Source organism: Sceloporus occidentalis, unplaced genomic scaffold, assembly GCF_023333645.1.
Source record: "Sceloporus occidentalis isolate IW3139 unplaced genomic scaffold, rSceOcc1.0.p SCAF_14, whole genome shotgun sequence".
NCBI lineage: Eukaryota > Metazoa > Chordata > Lepidosauria > Squamata > Phrynosomatidae > Sceloporus > Sceloporus occidentalis.
In genome coordinates, this window is record NW_028316994.1 from 11,950,240 (window position 1) to 11,968,527 (window position 18,288).

Sequence of the window (18,288 nt, forward strand, 5' to 3'; positions counted from 1 at the left end):
AGTGTGTTTTGGCCCAGAGCTCTCTGGCAGAGGAGGCTAAATGCCTCACAAAACTACAGCCCCCACAATTCCATAGCAGCTGCCTCAATGCTAGGGCATCCTGGGAATTGTAGTTTATTGCGGCATCAGAGCTCCCTGATAGAGAAGGCTCAATGTCTCACAAAACTAGAGTTCCCAAGACTGCCTAGCATTGACCCCTGGCAGCTAAAGCGGTGTCAAACTGGGTTATTTCTGCAGTGTAGTCGCAGCCAGAGAAAGAGAGGCTGAGACCGGTTCTGTCCCTTGAGAGACTCTTTGTTAATAACTCTATCTGTTCCTCCAAATCTCTATGTTCTTGGTGGAGAGGAGGAGTCCTGAGGGCCTCAGTGCGCATGCGCAGCCAGCCCTCCCAGCCATGAGGGTTTTAATAGGTAAGTGCTTTAGGACTAAGGTTCAGTGGTCCAGGTCACACTGCAGAAATAACCCAGATTGAGACCGCTTTAACTGCCCTGGCTCAAGGCTAGGGAAATCTGGAAACTTTAGTTTTGTCAGACATTTGAGCCTGAGCTCTGGGGCCACAACAACTACATTTCCCAGAATTCCCTAGCACTGAGCCAGGGCAGTCCAAGCAGCCTTAAACTGGGTTATTCATTCCTGCAGTGTGTTTGTGTGCTGTAATCTGTCAGCAGTACTACCCATGGATGGGAAGGGCTTCTTGTTGCTTTGCAAGTGGAACAGCCTTGCATTATTATTATTATTATTATTATTATTATTATTATTTTGGCAAAGAAAACAAAATTGGGTCTAAAATCCCCAAAGAGCAGAGTTGCTGACCCAAGATAATTTGCTGCCTGAAGTACTTAAACTCCTTTCCACTTCTCATCCCAGTAACCAAAGCCAGCCCACTAGTGTATGGGCACAAATAGCAACACAAGAATTGTGTTACATTACATTACAACACAAGAACGGGCATTACATAATTGTTTGTTCGCGCTTATTTTAACTTGTGTTGTTATATTTTGTTGCTTTAATTTTAGCATACATATTAATTTTTAACATTTTTTGTAGAATGTATGCCAATATGGCAGGTTTCTGTTTCTATTTTTGTTAACTCAGTTGTATGTACAGCACTGTGTAAACCTACAGCACTTTATAAATAAAGCTTAATAATAATAATAATAATAATAATAATAATAATAATAATAGCAATTACAAAATAATTAGCTTCTGAGAGGGAGGTTGCTATCTTAGCCTGTTGTCACAAAAAAAAAATTCAAATCAAAATTCTTTAAGACTGATTGATTTATTTCAAAGTAAGCATTGATAGATTGACACCGCTTTAGCCACCATGGCTCAATGCTGTGAAATCCTGGGATTTGTAGTTTTGTGAGATATTTAGTCTTTTCCCTGTCAAGAGAAATCTTGGGCCACAGCAAATTGCAACCCCTGCTCAGCCATGGAAACCCACTGGAGCAGATCACACTCTCTCAGAGGAAGGCAAAAGCAAACCCCCTCTGAACAAATCTTTCCAAGTAAGTCCCGTAATAGGTTTAGTATCATTGAGTTGGGAGAAACCGCAAAAGCCATCCAGTTCAACGCCCTGCAATTTGCTCCATAAGTCTGAAATGACTGGAAGGCACACAATGACAACAGTTAATATATACTCTGCAGACTAGGGTTCAAATGCTGGCTCGGCCATATAAACCCGTTGGCTGACCATGGGCAAGTCACTCTCTCTCAACCTCAGAGGATGGCAATGACAACCCCACTCTGAAGAAACCTGGCAAGAAAACCCCATGATAGGTTTGCCTTAGGGTTGCCATAAGTCAGAATGACTGGAAGGCACACAGCAACAACAATATCAGTTTGCCATTTATGAAGGAGTCAGACAGTAGAAAAACTGAGGAGTTGAAGTCCGAATTGGAAGAGTCAAAGGTCTGGCATGCCTCTTCTGCCACCCTGCAAGAGGTGCCGAACCACCTCTGAGTATTTCTTGGTTAAGAAAACCCTGCCAAGCTCATGGTTCACCAGAAGTCAAAACATGACTTGATCGTATGTGCAGAAATGCACACATTTCACAAGTTCTCTGCTGTGGTGATGATGAAGCAATGGAACATAGACTGGAAAAACCAGTGGAATGTCAGCTATAGCTGAGAAGCCTGGAGTCACTCACTAATAGCATATTTTAACCAACTGAAATGATGAAAATATGCCTTTATTTCAAACGGGGAGCGTTAGCTGTAATTTTCGCTGTTCACTGCTACATTTGTTTTATTGTCTGCTCAGCCGATCCCATCATTCACCATCACAACCCCCAGATACCAGCCCTTTTGGGGTGGGGGGGAATGCATGATCTTATTTATTAATTCCAAATCTGTATTTACATTAGGTGGTGGGACTGGATTTGTCGGCAGAGCCTTAACCCAGTTGCTGAAGAACCAAGGCCATGAAGTCACCCTGGTTTCCCGCAGTCCTGGAAAGAACCGGATTACTTGGGTATGTGACGTGGGTCTTGGCTTGAACTTTGACTCTACTTGGAAGTAACACAGTCCCATCCACACTGCAGAAATAATCCAGTTTGACATCGCTTTAACTGCCCTGGCTCAATGTTAGGAAATTCTGGGAACTGTAGTTTTGTGAGACATTTAGCTGCCTCTGTCAGAGAGCTCTGGTGCTACAATAAACTACAGTTCCCAGGATTCCCTAGCACTGAGCCAGGACAGTTAAAGTGGTCTCAAAAGTGGATTATTTCTGCAGTGTGGATTGGACCATACAAAGAATATATATAAGCAGTTAGAAGATTGCCATAATCAGCATTGGCCACACCTTGTTGAACAGTTATGAATGCATAAGCAAGACTTACACGTTTATAATTGTTCTGTATTCTTCTTCATGTTGCTGACACTATTGCTGTAATTGCAGATGTTGCCACCAAAACCTACTTTAGCAGCCAGCAGCCACACTGAGCAACAGAGGTCTGTTCTGCTGGGCACCGGGGTGTAGCAGGATGATGTGTCCAGCTGGCTGTTAAGGTAGGTTTCAGGAGTTGGGTGAAGAGATAATATGCAGTTAAGTATTCTTTACTATGTCTGTGATGTTGGATCTCATATATATATATATATATATATATATATATATATATATTTTTTTTTATGGCATGATGCACTGCATTTCATTGGCATGCAGAAGTGGAGTGGGGTGAAGTATCCTTGGTCTAATCTGCACCGCAGACATAATGCAGTTTGACACTGCTTTAACTGCCATGGTTCAGTTGTATGGCATTCTGGGATTTGTAGTTTTGTGAGATATTTAGCTTTCTCTGTCAGAGAGTTCTGGTGCCACAACAAACTACAAATCCAAGAATTCCATAATACTGAGCCATGGCAGTTAAACCAGTGCCAAACTGCATTATTTCTGCAGTGCAGAGTAGATCCTTGTTTGAATTTTGGCATGTAGGGCTTGCAAAAGGGAGAACCAGTGTTGTTTTAGTTAGAGTCTTGGCTAGGCCAGAAGAGATCCGGTCTCATCTTTCATTGGCCCTGAAGGTTATTGGGTGACAATGGTCTGGCCACTTTCTCCAGCTTAACCTACCTCACAGGGTTATTGTGAGGACATAAATTGGGAGTAGTATCTTGTATGTCATCTTAAATCCCTTGGAGAAAAGGTCGGATATAAATGTAATAACTTTGAGAGCAATAAATCAAATACTAAGGAATCAAATATACAGATGGATGAGTTGGAAAGTTTCCAGGAGAATTCTGGAGTATAATTCTGAGGACCCAGCTGCCAGACAGAGTCCATGCTTGTATCAGTTTGAAGGACTCTTTTGCCACACACATGCACACAAGGCTGTTTTATCCCCAAGATAGACCTTTTATAAACTGGAAAGTAAGCCCAAGTCACTGGGGATCTTGGGATCAGGAGCCTCAAACGTGGCCTTGGGGGCCATGTTTTCCCGACCTCTGAGCAGAAGAGCTTTATACACTATTACAAAAACCTTGTGATTATGTATTTAAGTTATATTTACATCAGTTAGCCAGAACTAGGTTGGCAACGGTCAGCTAGAGGACTTTTTCTTCAGTCACCCCTAGATTGTGGAATGACCTACCAGAAGAGATTCGACTGCTCAGTACGCTGCCTGAATTTAAAAGACCAGTCTCTTCCAGCAGGATTATCCAGATGGTTTTTAAATTGTGAATTTTAAATAATGAATTTTAAATGTGGATTGTTTTCATATGTGTACATATTATTTGTCATTAATATAAGACTTCCTAAGTGCAAAATTGTTCATTGGTGAAAAGGGCTGATTTGGAACTGTTTGGGTCAGATCTGCGTAACAGGGAGGCTTGAAATGTTTAGGAGGGATCAACTTCTTTCCCATCTTGAATATACCCTGATCACCTCTGATTTTGAAAACTTAAGCAGGGTCAGGCCTGGATAACATCTGGTTAACCAGGGTCAGGCCTGCTTAATAAGAGCCCACTAGGAATCTCCCTTGAGGACTAGGGAAAAATCCTGGCTGAAATTCAGGAGCTGCCAGGCAGAATTGACAGTTTTGGCCAAGATGGACCAGTGGTTTGACTCAGTGTAAAGAAGCTTCCTTTGTTCTTATCCTGTATCATTTTCCCTTTTCTCCAGGATGAGCTTTCCCGTTTGGGGCTTCCTCCCTGTGATGGTGTAGTCAACCTTTCTGGAGAAAATGTCCTTAACCCCCTTAGAAGGTAAGTCCCTTAGCGCTCAGAAAGAAATCAGGTGGTAGTGGTATTAATACGACTCTTTCACCCTCTCCTTTCACCTCTGACACTGGCGGGTTATAGACCGCCCATTTGGGGCGGTCTGGACCCACCCCTTTCCCCAGAGTATCGGGGCCTCAGTGGCTAGAACGGCAGCCGCTGAGGCCCCGATCCGCCCCTTTCAGGCTGCGGGGAAGCAGCAAAACGCCGCTTCCCCGCAGCCTGAAAAGGGGTGTCCCTGGGGCTTCAAGCCCCAAGGACACCCCGCGGTGGCGGGGAGAAGAGAAAGGGGCCGCTTGGCCCCTTTCTCTTTTAGTCCGCTGGGCGCAGCCGTCTGAAGGCTGCGCCCAGTGGACTAAACCAGAAAGGAGCTCCGAAACGGAGCTCCTTCCTGCTCCGTGTTCAGGGTGCACTAAGCGCCCTGGCGCGGAGCAAGAACGTCACGTCTGCGCGCCCCATCTAGAGGCGGCGCGGCCGTGACGTCCTCACAGCGGCGGCCGTATGGAAGGGCCGCCGCCGTTTAGTGCATGATGAGCACGCACTAGGGTTAGGGCGGTGCGGAAGCACCACCCTTTTGTAACCCTAGTGCGTGCTTGTCACACACTAAAGTGCCGGTCTGTAACCGGCCTATGTTTGTACAGGTTGATTCTCCCCTATCTGGAATTCTGAAGTCTGAAATACTTCAAATTCAAAACCATTTTCTTGGGTGGCTGAGATAGTGACACCTTTGCTTTCTTATGCACAAAATTATTTAAAATATTGTGTATAAAATTATCTTCAGCTATGTACGTAACATGTATATGAAACATAAATGATTTTTTCTTTGTTTAGACTTGACTCCCATCTCCAAGATATCTCATTAAATATATGCAGGTATTTAAACAAAAACCACACACACACATCCAAATCTGAAATCTGAAACATTTCTGGTCTCAAAGCATTTCAGATGAGGGAGACTCAGCCTATATAGGGTCCGGAATCACAACTAACATAACTATCTGTAATAATGTTCCCCTTCTTTCTTGTAATGAAGTATAACAAAATTACTTAGCAAAAGCAACTTAGGCTGCATCCATGCTGCAGAAATAATTCAGTTTGACATCACCTTAACTGTCATGGTTAAGTGCTATGGGATTCTGAGAATTGTAGCTTTTGTGATACACTTAGACTTCTCTGTCAGAGAGCTCTGGTGCCACAACAAACTACAAATCCCAGGATTCCATAGGATGGAGCCATGGCAGTTAAAGTGATGCCAAACTGGATTATTTCTGCATTGCAGTGTGGATGCAGTCATAATGAGTTGGAACAATATTACTTTCCTAGTGTAAGAAGCTAACATTTTTAAAATTCCCCTTTTAAAGATATTTCAAGGCATTTTAAACCATTTGGGCAGGAAGTTTTCAAACTTTATACCATTTTTATTTTGGGAGGCTAGAAGTCTATGTCAATTGTGTTTTAATTTTTATAGTAATAGTGCTGTAGTTGTACAGTGGACCCTTGTTATACGCTGGGGTTTGGTTCCAAGATCCCCCGTGTATAACAAAATCCGTGTATGCTCAAGTCCCATTAGATATAATGACATAGCAAAATGGTGTTCCTTATAAAAAATGGAAAATCAAGGTAAATTTATACTTTTTTGGAACATTTTCAAACCGTGTATGCTTGAATCCGTGTATAAAAAAATCCGTGTATAAGAAGGGCCGACTGTACTGTGTTTTTAAATGGTTGTAAGCCACCTTCAATATCAGGCTGCAAGAAAGACAGGATATAAATTACATAAATAAATCTAAAGGGTGTTTTTTTTTTTTAGCTGAAGTAATGAAAAGGAAGGACAAAGCTGATGTAGTAGTCTGATCATTGGACTGCAACTCTGGAGACCAGGTTTTTTTTTTAATCCCTGGTTGGCCATGGAAACCCACTGGGTGCATTAGGGCAAATCATACTCTCCAAGCCTGAGAGTGTTCAGATGCAGTCATTCTGGCCACATGACCACTGGAGTCATCTTCAGACAACACTTGCTCTTCAGCTTAGTAAAGGAGATGATTATCACTCTTTACAGTCAGTTACAACTAGACATTCATGTCAAGGGATTACCTTTATCTTTACCTTTAAGTCTCAGAGGTAGGCAAAGGCAAACCTTGCCTGAACAAATCTTGCCAAGAAAGCCCCATGATAGAAAATCGGAAGAACTTGAAGGCACACAAGATGACAAAAAGTTATTAATGAGGAAGAACAGACACATTAGGAGTGGCTGCAGCAGTTTTCTTTTGCCTGAGTCTATAGGAAAGGAAAATATTGTGCCTCCTTCTCTCCTCTCATCACTGAGTTAACTGAGTGCAAATTACGTTTGCACTTTGACATCATTTTGCAGCAACTGAACTAAACTGAGGACAAGGAGGAAAAGCTAGAGAAGGAGAGCGAAATTAGGACATTTTAAAAGCAGCTTAAAATAGTAGGGTGACAGGAGATTAGTCATGACTATCCCTGCCAAACTGGGACAGCTGCAGGGTGTGTAAAACAGCCATCATTTGAGCATCTTGAGTTATGTCTACATTTTTATTCCAAGAACAATTTAGCAGATTTTTCTTAGGCTTAACCAAGTAGCCAATATGAACAGAGCAAGGGCAGAGAGCAGCCCTGGAGATTTTTGAGACTGTTTTGTGGCCTTTGACCTTTTCTTATTCCCCCAATACCTTTTTTGTCCTTTCCCTAAAAAAAATAAATAAATAAAATGAATTGACTCTGGAAAGCCTCTAGGAGCAACTTTTAAACAGGTAGTTCAACATTTTAGAAATACCAGTTTTTCTCAGTTCCAAGTAGAGCCATCTTGGTGTTTCAGGTTTTTTGTTTGTTTCTGTTTTCTTTTCTTTTGTTTTTTTTGATGAGGTGGCCATCTGTGAAACCTCCAGAGGGTCCTAATGACTGGAAGTGACTTGGGAAACCATCATACTTCTTAACTGTGGAGTAGAGGGCCCAAATAATATGTGGAGTGACTCATTAATGGTTTCTGTTGGTGTTGCAGGTGGAATGAATCCTTCCGCCAGGACATAGTCACCAGTCGGGTAGAGACTACAAAAGCCTTGGCAAAAGCCATTGCAGAAGCTGAACCCCCACCTCTAGCCTGGGTTCTTGTCACCGGCGTAGGTAACCTCTTGACTGTAATTCATAATAGGTGTGCGAAAACTGTAGTCTCTCTTGCTTGGTGAAAGTTTTCATTGAAACTATTTTATGTGAATCAAACTGTGTTGTTCTTCCACTGTGGAACAACCCACTGGGTGTCTCCTACAAGGAAAATTGATTGCCAGGACTTAGAAGACGTAAGCAAAACAGTAGCCACAACATATTACTTGCCTGCTTCTGGCTGAAGCCAACATTCCCAAACATTCCAACTGCTCAGAATGAAGGTGCTATTAGAAGAGTGCTGACAGGTTCTATAAAGGGATATTTTGGATGAAGGAAAATCTTCTCACACAATTTGGAGACAAGGGGTGATGGTGTGCAGTCAGTGGGAAGAAGAACATGTGGCAGCTTCATGGCATTTCGATGGCAGCAAGGACACCCTTTTTCCACTCCAAAAAGGAGTGGCATTTTGCCACTCCTTTTTGAGCTGGAAAAATGCCGGATCGGGGCCATGGCATGCAGTTGCTACGACCCTGATCTGACACTCTAAGGGGTGGCGTGACGCTGCCCCTTTAGGTATGTCTGTTTTGGCCTAAAGTAGGAAGAAGTGGGCTTAACAACAACTGAAAGGGATATGACAATAAGAAAAATGAATGCAAAATTATAAAAGCAGACTTTCCCTGTTTTTCTTTTTGTTTAATTTTCTTACATTGCATGTTCTGTGCTACTTAAGTAATTGCAACTAAACACCCAATGTTGTCATTTGGAAATAAATAAGTGTGGAAAGGGATTGTTAGTCGAGAGTGGGCAAATTGCAGCCCTGTAGTTGTTGTTGGATTGCAGCTCCCAGCATTCCTCACTAAATCTGATGCGAGTTGCAGTTCAGCACTTTATGCACACCTGGCTTAAGGAAAAGATAAGTGGGAACTGTGAGAGGAGAATGTGGAGTTGACTGGACAAGAAGGCAGCAAGGATGAGGGGCTAGAAAGAACCTCACACAGGCCTCGCAGACAGTGTGGGCAAAAGCTGGCCAGAAAGAACAGCTGAAAGGAGAGCACTTTGGAACTTGTGGGACTTGTAGCCCATGGAATTAAAGAAAGTGGAGAGAAGAACCTGTTGAGAAACTTTCATGCACTGATTTGAAATAGAATGGCTATCACATAGCTCTCCAGACATTTGTAGTTGTTGTGTGCCTTCAAGTCATTTGTGACTCTTGGCGACCCTAAGGCAAATCTATCATGGCATTTTTATTGCAAGTTTGTTCAGAGGGGGTTGCCACTGCCATCCTCTGAAGCCCAGAGAGCTACCAAATTCCCACCTTCTTTTAAATTCACCTGACAGGTTTGGTTTTTTTAAAACAACTGCTGGTTTCTACTATGCAATGTTTTCCAAGCTCTTCCTTGCATAAGAATATTAGGAAAGGTGAGGTCATTAAATCAAAGTACAGTACAGGTTGAGTCCCCATATCTGAAAAGCTTGAGTCCAGAGGTGTTTGGGAGTTTGTTTTTTTCAGATTTTGGAATATTTGCATATATCTAAGGAGGTATCTTGGAGATGGAATCTAAGTCTAAACATAAAATTCATTTATGTTTTGGATACACCTTATACACATAGTCTGAAAGTAATTTTATATACAATATTTTTAATTATTTTGTGCATGAAACAAAGTTTGTGTACATTGAACAACCAGAAAACAAAAACATCACTATCTCAACCACACATGTGAAGTTTTGGATTTTGGAACATTTCAGATTTTGGAATTCTGGATAAGGGAGACTTAACCTGTATAGAAAAAATAAACCACAGCAGTACAAATTGAGAAGTTTCCTGTCTGCTTTAGTAAATTGCTGTGAAATGTTTTATCCAGGGTATTACCAGCCCAGCCACACCACAAAATACACAGAAGACAGTCCTGGTGGAGATTTTGACTTCTTCTCTCGCCTGGTGACCCGTTGGGAGGCAGCAGCTAAAATCCCCAGTGATGCCACACGCCAGGTGGTTGTGAGGTCTGGTAAGGTGAAACATATGTTCTGTTGATGGGTTGAAGAGTCCTTGTTAGCATTATGGCTAAACCTTAACAGCAGTACAGCAGTATAGAAAGGATCAGTTTGTATTAGTGACTTTATTTGATATTACTTGCATTAGTTTGGCAGTTTATGGCTGGGAAAGATAGGAAGGCTGAGAACAGACCAGGAAAGTGAGTTTTCATTTGTTGCTAATCTGCTTCTGCAGTTCTCATAATTATTGGGGTAGGTGTGAACTAGGCCAGGCTTACACACTTCAGTTTTCTTTGGTCGGTTCTACACTATATAACCCTTGGATGTCCAACTTCTATTGGCTTTTCCCTGGAGGGGGGTGCACACAATTCAGTCCCTATGGGGACTCAGTTTGATCACTGACTGGGGACAGCCTGGGTAGAATTAGTTGTTGAGGAATCCAATTCTACCACTGGCTGTGAGGGGAAGCTAGACCTCCTCAGCAAAAGTGCTGAAATGCTTCTCTGCTGTACATTGTCTGCTGCATTACTTAGCCCAGTAAAGTTTATCTTATAGCAATTATGTGCGTCAGTATTCCGCACCAAACAAAGTCTCGGGGGGGGGGGGGGGGCTGGAACTACACTTAATTCTGGCACAGAATAGTCACTTTTGGAGACTCCACTTTGGGGTGAATTTAGATCAACCACAGAAATGGCAAATGCAGCGATTGGTGATTTTACAATTTATGTGAAAGTCTGAACAGATAGTGTTCCAGAGACAAGAACAAGGCTATGCAAATCAGGTAGGGGATGAACAGTGGTAACACTCGTTCACTAGGGCTGCATCTTCACTGCAGAAATAATGCAGTTTGACACCACTTTAACTGCCACAGCTCAGTGCTATAGATTCCTGGGATTTGTAGTTTGTTGTATCACCAGATCTCTGTGACAGAGAAGGCTAAATGTCTCACAAAACTAAAAAAAAACCACAATTCCATAGCACTTGAGCCATGGCATTACAATGGTATCAAATTGCATTATTTCTGCAGTGCAAATGCAATCTAGTTGTCCCAGGCATCTTGCAGAGTAAGGAGGTGTGAAAAGTTCTGAACACTAAATAATGTGCTTTAAATTGCTGTTGTACCTTTCCTTGCCCCCAGGTGTTGTGCTGGGCAGAGATGGTGGTGCCATTGCCCAGATGCTGTGGCCCTTTCGCCTGGGTCTGGGAGGGCCTATTGCTTCTGGCTGCCAGCCTTTTCCTTGGATCCATGTGGCAGATTTGACAGGCATCGTGGCTCATGCACTGGAGCAGGAGGGGGTTAGCGGGATCCTGAATGGTGTTGCACCATCTGCCGTTACCACCACAAATAAGGACTTTGCTCAGGCAATGGGATCGGCACTCCGACGGCCTGCCCTGTTGCCGCTACCAGGGTTTGCCGTATCTACCATCTTTGGCCCTGAACGAAGCATCATGTTGCTAGAAGGGCAGCGTGTGGTGCCCAAGAGGACTCTGGAGAGCAACTATTGCTTTGAGTTCCCTGATCTTCCCTCTGCCCTCCGGGATATTTTATCCTGAGCCAATAAAAAAGAAGCCTATGTATTATTAGCTTTATATAATGCTGCTGCTGTGTTATATATTATCAAATACATTATATATAGTGTATATTAACTATGTATGGTAACAGTATAGTATAGTAAAGTATATAGTTCTCTATGATATGTATTATATCTTATCTATAATAGTTATAGTATCTAGCAGGATATATTGACAGTTGTATATTATTTACATTGGAAAACAAAATCCATCGAGATGTTATTTCTTTTTTCTTCTTCCCTTTAATATTTTCTAGATGCTCTGTTAGTGTATAGAGTGGACCCTCCACATTCTCTGGGTTTGAGGACACAGGACCCCTGTGAAAGTGGGAAAAACATAGAAAACACTGTATATTTTTTAACCTGAGAGAACAGCTCTCTAGGAAACTTTAGGTCCTTCAGCAGAACTCTTATGGTCACCATCCACCAGAGCCTGACCATAGAATTGTGCTGGCAGACCTACAAATGCCTAGAGAAGTGTTCTCTATAGGAATCTGTTATCACAGCCAGTGCAACCTCTGGTGAAAATTAGCCATAGAGTACTGTTGGAGGACCTACAGGTTCCTAGAGAGAACATATTAATCAAATCTGTGAAAAGTCAAATCCACAAAAATCAAAGCTGCAAATGTGAAGGGCTCACTGTACTTCTTGCCCACACACACAAGTGCAGTGCTCCAACACCTTAAAAAATAAGTTATTATATTTTTTAATGATAAACAGTTGTTTAGTCTGCTGGTCTTTAAGGTGCTAAGGTGTATACATTTGATTAAAGCCTTCAGGGAGGTTTCTACATTCATGTTCAATGAAAAAGGTTTGAAGGGAAGAACACACAGGAGGTTGTTCTGTATGGGCTGTGTGTAGGCTTAAATAGGTGCACAGCCTGGTTTCTTTTTGGAAGAAATAAAATCTGCCTATGGCGATATTGCATGAAGAGTATGTGTTTGCTGTGTTTTATTCTTTCTGTGACCCTATCATGGGGTTTTCTTGGCAAGTTTCCGTAGAGGGGTTTTGGCATTGCCATCCTTTGAGACTGAAAGAGTGTAACTTGACCAAGGTCACCCAGTGGGTTTTCATGGCTGAGTGGCGATTCAAACCTTGTTCTGCAGATCATCATCCAACATGCAAACCACTACACAACTACACTATCTTTGTTGGAGGGCATAGTCAAATCCAAAAAATGGCTGGCGTCAGGTATGCCACCTGTCTTGCACTGCAGAGTGCTGCATTACCATTACCACACTGAGGCTTTCCAGGCTGATAATGTGGTGTTTTGGAAAACAGCCTGAAGCATAATTCCCTACAAAGACATCAGTTTGTTTTGTGGTTAGTTGTGAAGAAAGGTTTTTGGACACATTTGGGGCATCTGGCACAGTGGCATTCACTAGATGGCACTACAGTTGCTGAAGCAAGGAAGGCCAAGTGGGCGGATGATCAATTATGAAGGGAATTTCCCAGAGAAAAGGAACAAACAGAGTCACTTCTTTGCCCCACATCTGTTTCTGTTTGTAACTTTTTCAGCACAAGGACAAGGGGACACTTAAGAAGAGACCTCCACTCTTCAAGGTAAGAATACTGGAATGGAAAATGAAGGGCAGAAAATGGGGTGACATTTTCTTTTGCTGCAAACGATATGATTTGCTTCATGGCACTTTTTCACAGGGTTGGTCATGCACTTTTGCTTAAAGATTGGGGGATACAAGCTTGGATTTAATTCAAGGCTTTCCACAGGGTAAGGGTTCGAGATCTTGGCTGGTGTCAGAGTTCAGCCTTGCGATGAGTGAAGTAGTAAAAATGGAGGTGGTGGAGAGAAACGATGAAAAAGAGTGACTTTTGGTATGTGCAAAGTGCTGTTCCCACACTTTGTTCCCACTGAAGACAAATTCCAGAGGCGTAATCGTGCTAGTTTTTTTTACAATACTTTTAAAAGGAGAGCTTTACAAGGCATCTTTACATTGGGCCTTAGCACACGTGGGGGGTTTGCAGCTCAGATCCGCAGTCACTCCTGTTCTAGCAACGCGAAACGTGTTTTTTCACACCAGATTCAGAGTCACTCTTGTCTAGCAATGTGAATTCGCGTTAAAACGTGATGTTTTATCACACCTGGTTGCCTTTCCATTGCCCTTCCAAACTGAGGGGGAAGCAGAGTCAGTTCGATTCTAGACAAGTCACATGATGAGGATTCAAGCAAAGCATGGTGAGTGCACATTGTATTACCACACCGGAGGGTTCAACGATTTGAATCGGCACCCATGCACATGTCCAATGGGGCTCTGGACACTGTCCTCCTTCCCTGCCCCCTCCTTAGCTGTCATCCTTCATCGGGGTGAAGGAGCAGTCAGGGGATGATGGGATAGGTGGCAGGGGGTCACTGGGGCCAGGATCGGGGTGAAGGATCAGTCAGGGCATGATGGGGCAGGTCACAGGGGGTCACTGGGGCCAGGATCGGAGTGAAGGAGCAGTCGGCATGATGGGGCAGGTCACAGGGGTCAAGGGGCCAGGATCGGGGTGAAGGAGCAGTCAGGGGATGATGGGATAGGTTACAGGGGGTCACTCGGGACTGGATCAGAGTGAAGGAGCAGTCAGGGGATGATGGAAGGGAGAAGATCGGGGTGTAGGAGCAGGCAGAGGATGATGGGATAGGTTGCAGGGGTAACTCGGGACTGGATTGGGGTGAAGGAGCAGTCTGGGGATGATGGGATAGGTGGCAGGGTGAAAGAGGGGAGAAGATCGAGGTGCAGGAGCAGTCGAGATGATGGGATAGGTCGCAGGGAGTCACTGGGGACTGGATCAGGATGAAGGAGCAGGCAGGGGATGAATGGATGGGTATCAGGGTGGCAGAAAGGATGAGATGCAGTGAAGGAGGAGGAGGGGGATGAAGGAGCAGGACGCAGGGGGCCAAGGGGGGCGACATCAGAGTGATCTTCCACACCAGGCCAATTCAAAGTGAAATTGAAGTGAACTTAGAAACAGATTTTGGTGAATTCGCTTGTTTCCGAATTCACCAAAATGAGGAGTCAGTGCAGATTGAATGCGGAAGCACCTCGTAAGAACCCCCCATAAAAAGCAATCACGTGAGATAACACATCACGGCAGTGTTACTGTGGCTTTTGGATGAACTAGAAGCTGGTGTCAACAAATGCAGAAAGTGCAGATTGGGAAAGTTTGATCCTGTTCAACTGGGCCTCAGTTTAAAAAGAGATACTTTTCCTACACCTTGTTGTGTGCCTTCAAGTTGTTTCTGACTTATAGTGACCCTAAGGGAGCCCTATCGTAGTGTTTTCTTGGCAAGATTTGATTAGAGGGTTTGCAGTTTCCATCCTCTGTAGCTGAGCGAGTGTGTCTTGCACAAGGTCACCCAGTGGGTTTCCATGGCAGGTCTCCCAACGCCTAAACCACTGTACTACGCTGGCTTTCTACAGGTGTAAAATCGGCATAGGAAAGAAAGGATAATTGGGTTACTGTCACAGACAATTGCTGTTGTGAATAGCATTTGTATACATTTACTTTGCCCAGAAAAATCATAAACTGTTTATGGCACTTTACACACACACAACCCCCCCCCACTATATTTTATGAATCTCACTCCTATACCATGTCTCTGTCCATCCATCCATCCATCCTTCAATCCATCCATCCATCCCTGCCAGCTAAGAATATTTTTCAGACATGACATGAAATGTGTAACTTCCTGCTACAATAAATCACCCTGCAGTCCTGTGCATGAGGAGATGGGACTAAGCTGCATCATTTGCATCATCCTAGTCATATTTATTCTTTTATCTGCTTGCTTTTTTTTTCCAGTCCAGGACTCAAGGCAACTTAGCAAAGTTAAAACAGATGCAGCTTAAAAAATTTAAATCACTTTCCACCTTTTAATTTTGTATCGGTTTTGTGTGGTACATTTCCTTTAATGGAAATGTTAATTTTACTGTACTTTTTGATACTTTTTGGGAATCTAATGCATTGTAAGGTATTTTACATGTTTTCTGATGCACCATGACATGGATATTGATGCTATTCTAGTGTTTGAATAAAAAAGCAAAACAATAAAAAAAAACCACACATAAGTTAAAAAACAGAAGTAAACTATTAATAAAGTTAAAGGCAGTTAAAAAGCAGTTTGATTGTGTATCCCTGCATGGCAGGGGGCTGGACTCGATGACCCTTGTAGTTTTTTCCAGTTCTGTGTAATGAAAAACAACCAAGTGAAACCTTGTCGGCAGACAGTTCTTCTGCACTTGTGCTTCGCTTCATGGTGCCATCTGCCATGGTCAATGATCTATGCTAAGGTTTAGGAGATAATGATGCCAAAGAATGCTAGATCGGTCTTGGATACAAAGAAAATACAGGATGTCCCATTTCCCCCAAATACTCCCATATCCAAATTCTTGGGATTCCATTTGTTTCCATTGTTCAGCCTGGGTGTGCCATTATTTATGTTGCCAAAATGGCAACATCTCTTTACAAGGTTAGATAGGAGGAAGCCCAATATTTGCTGATGGACAGACAGTCATTAAAATAGGAGATAGTGAAGAGCTGGGAGGAGACCAGAAAGAGTTCCATTAGGATTAAATATGGCAGAGTCCTGATTAATTTTCTGCCATCCCATGTTTTCAGCTGCTTTTAAAATGTCCCAGTTTCTCTTTCATCCTCCCATTTTGTCCTCAGCTTTGCTGTTGTTGCTGTTATTGTTGTGTGCCTTCAAGTCATTTTTGACTTATGGTGACTCTACCATAGGGTTTTCATGGCAAGTTTTGTTCAGAGGAGGCTTGACATTGCCTTCCCCTGAGGCTGAGAGAGTGTGACTTGCCCAAGGTCACCCTGTGGGCTTCCATGGCCAAGCTGGGAATTGAACCCTGGTCTCAAACCACTGCGCCATGCTGGCTCTCTTTGTCCTTGGTTTGTGGCAATTCAATTGCTGCAGATTGAGTTCAAGCTGCAAAAGTAGCTTGCATTCATTGACTTAATGGGGAGGAAGGGAGAGATGAAGGGAAATGTCTTGCCCTTCCCAGGAAGCTCAGACAAAAGAAAACTGCTGCAGCCTCTCTGAGTTTCTGCATTCTTCTTCATTGATAATTTCCCCCCTGACCACACTGTTGTTGCTTGGCTACATGCATCCCTGTTTTCATCTGTGAAATATTGGTGTGCTCCAGTCATTCATTCTCTCTCTCTCTCTCTCTCTCTCTCTCTCTCTCACACACACACACACACACACACACACACACGATCAGCCAAAGACTAGCTCATACTTTTAAAAGTTTGGGCATCAACACCCGATTTGACACAGACAAGCCAGGGCCTGCCAGCTGCTATGCCACACTATCGCTTCCTCTTAAGTCTGAAAACTATTTTGCTTGCCAGGGCAGTTGGTCAAACATGCACATGGCTACAGATATAAATATTACTCATGGTTTCAATGTTTACTAGATATTGTTGTTGCTGTGTGCCTCCAAGTTGTTCCCAACTTAGGGTGACCCCTAATACAAACCTCCCAGAGCTCCTATCATTACAGGGTGAGCCTCCCTTGTCTGAAATGCTTGGGAGCAGATCTGTTTGGGATTTCAGAGTTTTTCAGCTTTTTGGGATATTTGCATATGCATAATGCAACACATAATACAGAAGTGATTTGAGCATAGGACTATGACTCTGGGGACCAGGGTTCAAATCCCTGCTCAGCCATGGAAATCCACTGGGTGACCTTGGGCAAGTCACACTCTCTCAGCCTAAGAGGAAGGCAAAGGCAAACCCTCTCTGAACAAATCTTGCCAAGAAACCCTGTTCACCTTAGGATTGCCCCCCCCCCCTCCAAAAAAAAATGACTTGGAGGCACACAACAACAAAAATACATAGTCTTGGAGATGGGACCCAAATCAAACATGAAATTAATATATGTTTCATATACGCCTTATATGCATAGCCTGAAGGTAATTTTGCAAATAAAACAAAGTTTATGTATACTGAACCATCTGAAAATAAAGGTTTCACTATCTCAGCTACCTATATGGACAATTTTGGAATATTTTGGATTCTTAAATTCCGGATAATGGAAACCTAACCTGTACTACAGTTGGTTTCTTTCTCCACAAATTCCGAGTCTTTGTTGGTTTGGCAATCATTTTCTCTGTCTAACTTTATGTTTCGTTTCCCAGAGATTGCCACACCTACGGTCCAAACTTTCTTTTTTTCATCTGCAGTGATATCTGACCTATTATGCTCTATTTGTTTATCAGTTTGAATCTTAAGATTTACTTCGCCATGTTCAACCATTTCCCCATGCTTATTTTCCCACTCGTTCTTTGTAGTGGTAAATTATATATTTCTTGCATAGATTCCAATGTACCATTGCAGCTGCTTTACCACAGCCTTTCTGACATTTCAGCATGCATAATCTTCTTGCATGAACTGATAGGGTTGATCAGCAATTTCACAGTTCTCTTTACAAAAATGATGTATACTATCCTTCATTATTCTTTCAATAATTGCCTTAATGAACATCACCCAACACCATTTGCTGCCTGAGGCAGCTGCTTCACTCTGTGCTATGGTAGCACCGACTGTCATCTTGCCTGGATTTGGTCTTTATTTCTGCTGGTCTATGTGTGTGCATGAAAGAGAAAGAAAAACGTAGTTTAAAAATATAATAACACTAGTGACTAAGCATGTACAAAGTGCTTTCTTCTATGGTTTTGCAGCTGGAGAAACAAATTCCGACCATCGTGTTAGGAAAGACCCCAGGTCAGAAGGTATGACTTTAAACATATACAGTAGCTAAATAAATAGATAAATAGAAGGCATTCTGTCTAAACCATTTGAATTTCATTCTTGGTTTACATGTTCAGGGCTGATCTGAAAAAGAAGAGGTCCCAGATTTTAATAAAAATGTAAAAT

General features: G+C 42.8%; 1 protein-coding gene across 2 annotated transcripts; it reads left to right on the forward strand.

Annotated features, from left to right (window-relative positions):
• The first annotated feature begins 183 nt into the window (after positions 1 to 183).
• SDR39U1 (short chain dehydrogenase/reductase family 39U member 1) lies at positions 184 to 12,325 on the forward strand. Of its 2 annotated transcripts, XM_089481263.1 has the most exons (7): positions 184 to 410; positions 2,369 to 2,475; positions 4,618 to 4,700; positions 5,544 to 5,585; positions 7,735 to 7,856; positions 9,700 to 9,843; positions 10,968 to 12,325. In XM_089481263.1, exons 1-7 carry the CDS (start codon positions 329 to 331, stop codon positions 11,381 to 11,383), a joined length of 996 nt encoding a protein of 331 aa, XP_089337389.1. In that variant the 5' UTR covers positions 184 to 328; the 3' UTR covers positions 11,384 to 12,325. The 2 variants fall into 2 exon arrangements, with proteins under 2 accessions (XP_089337389.1, XP_089337391.1); XM_089481265.1 differs by lacking the exon at positions 5,544 to 5,585 and having other exon boundaries at positions 189 to 410.
• The last annotated feature ends 5,963 nt before the right edge of the window (positions 12,326 to 18,288 follow it).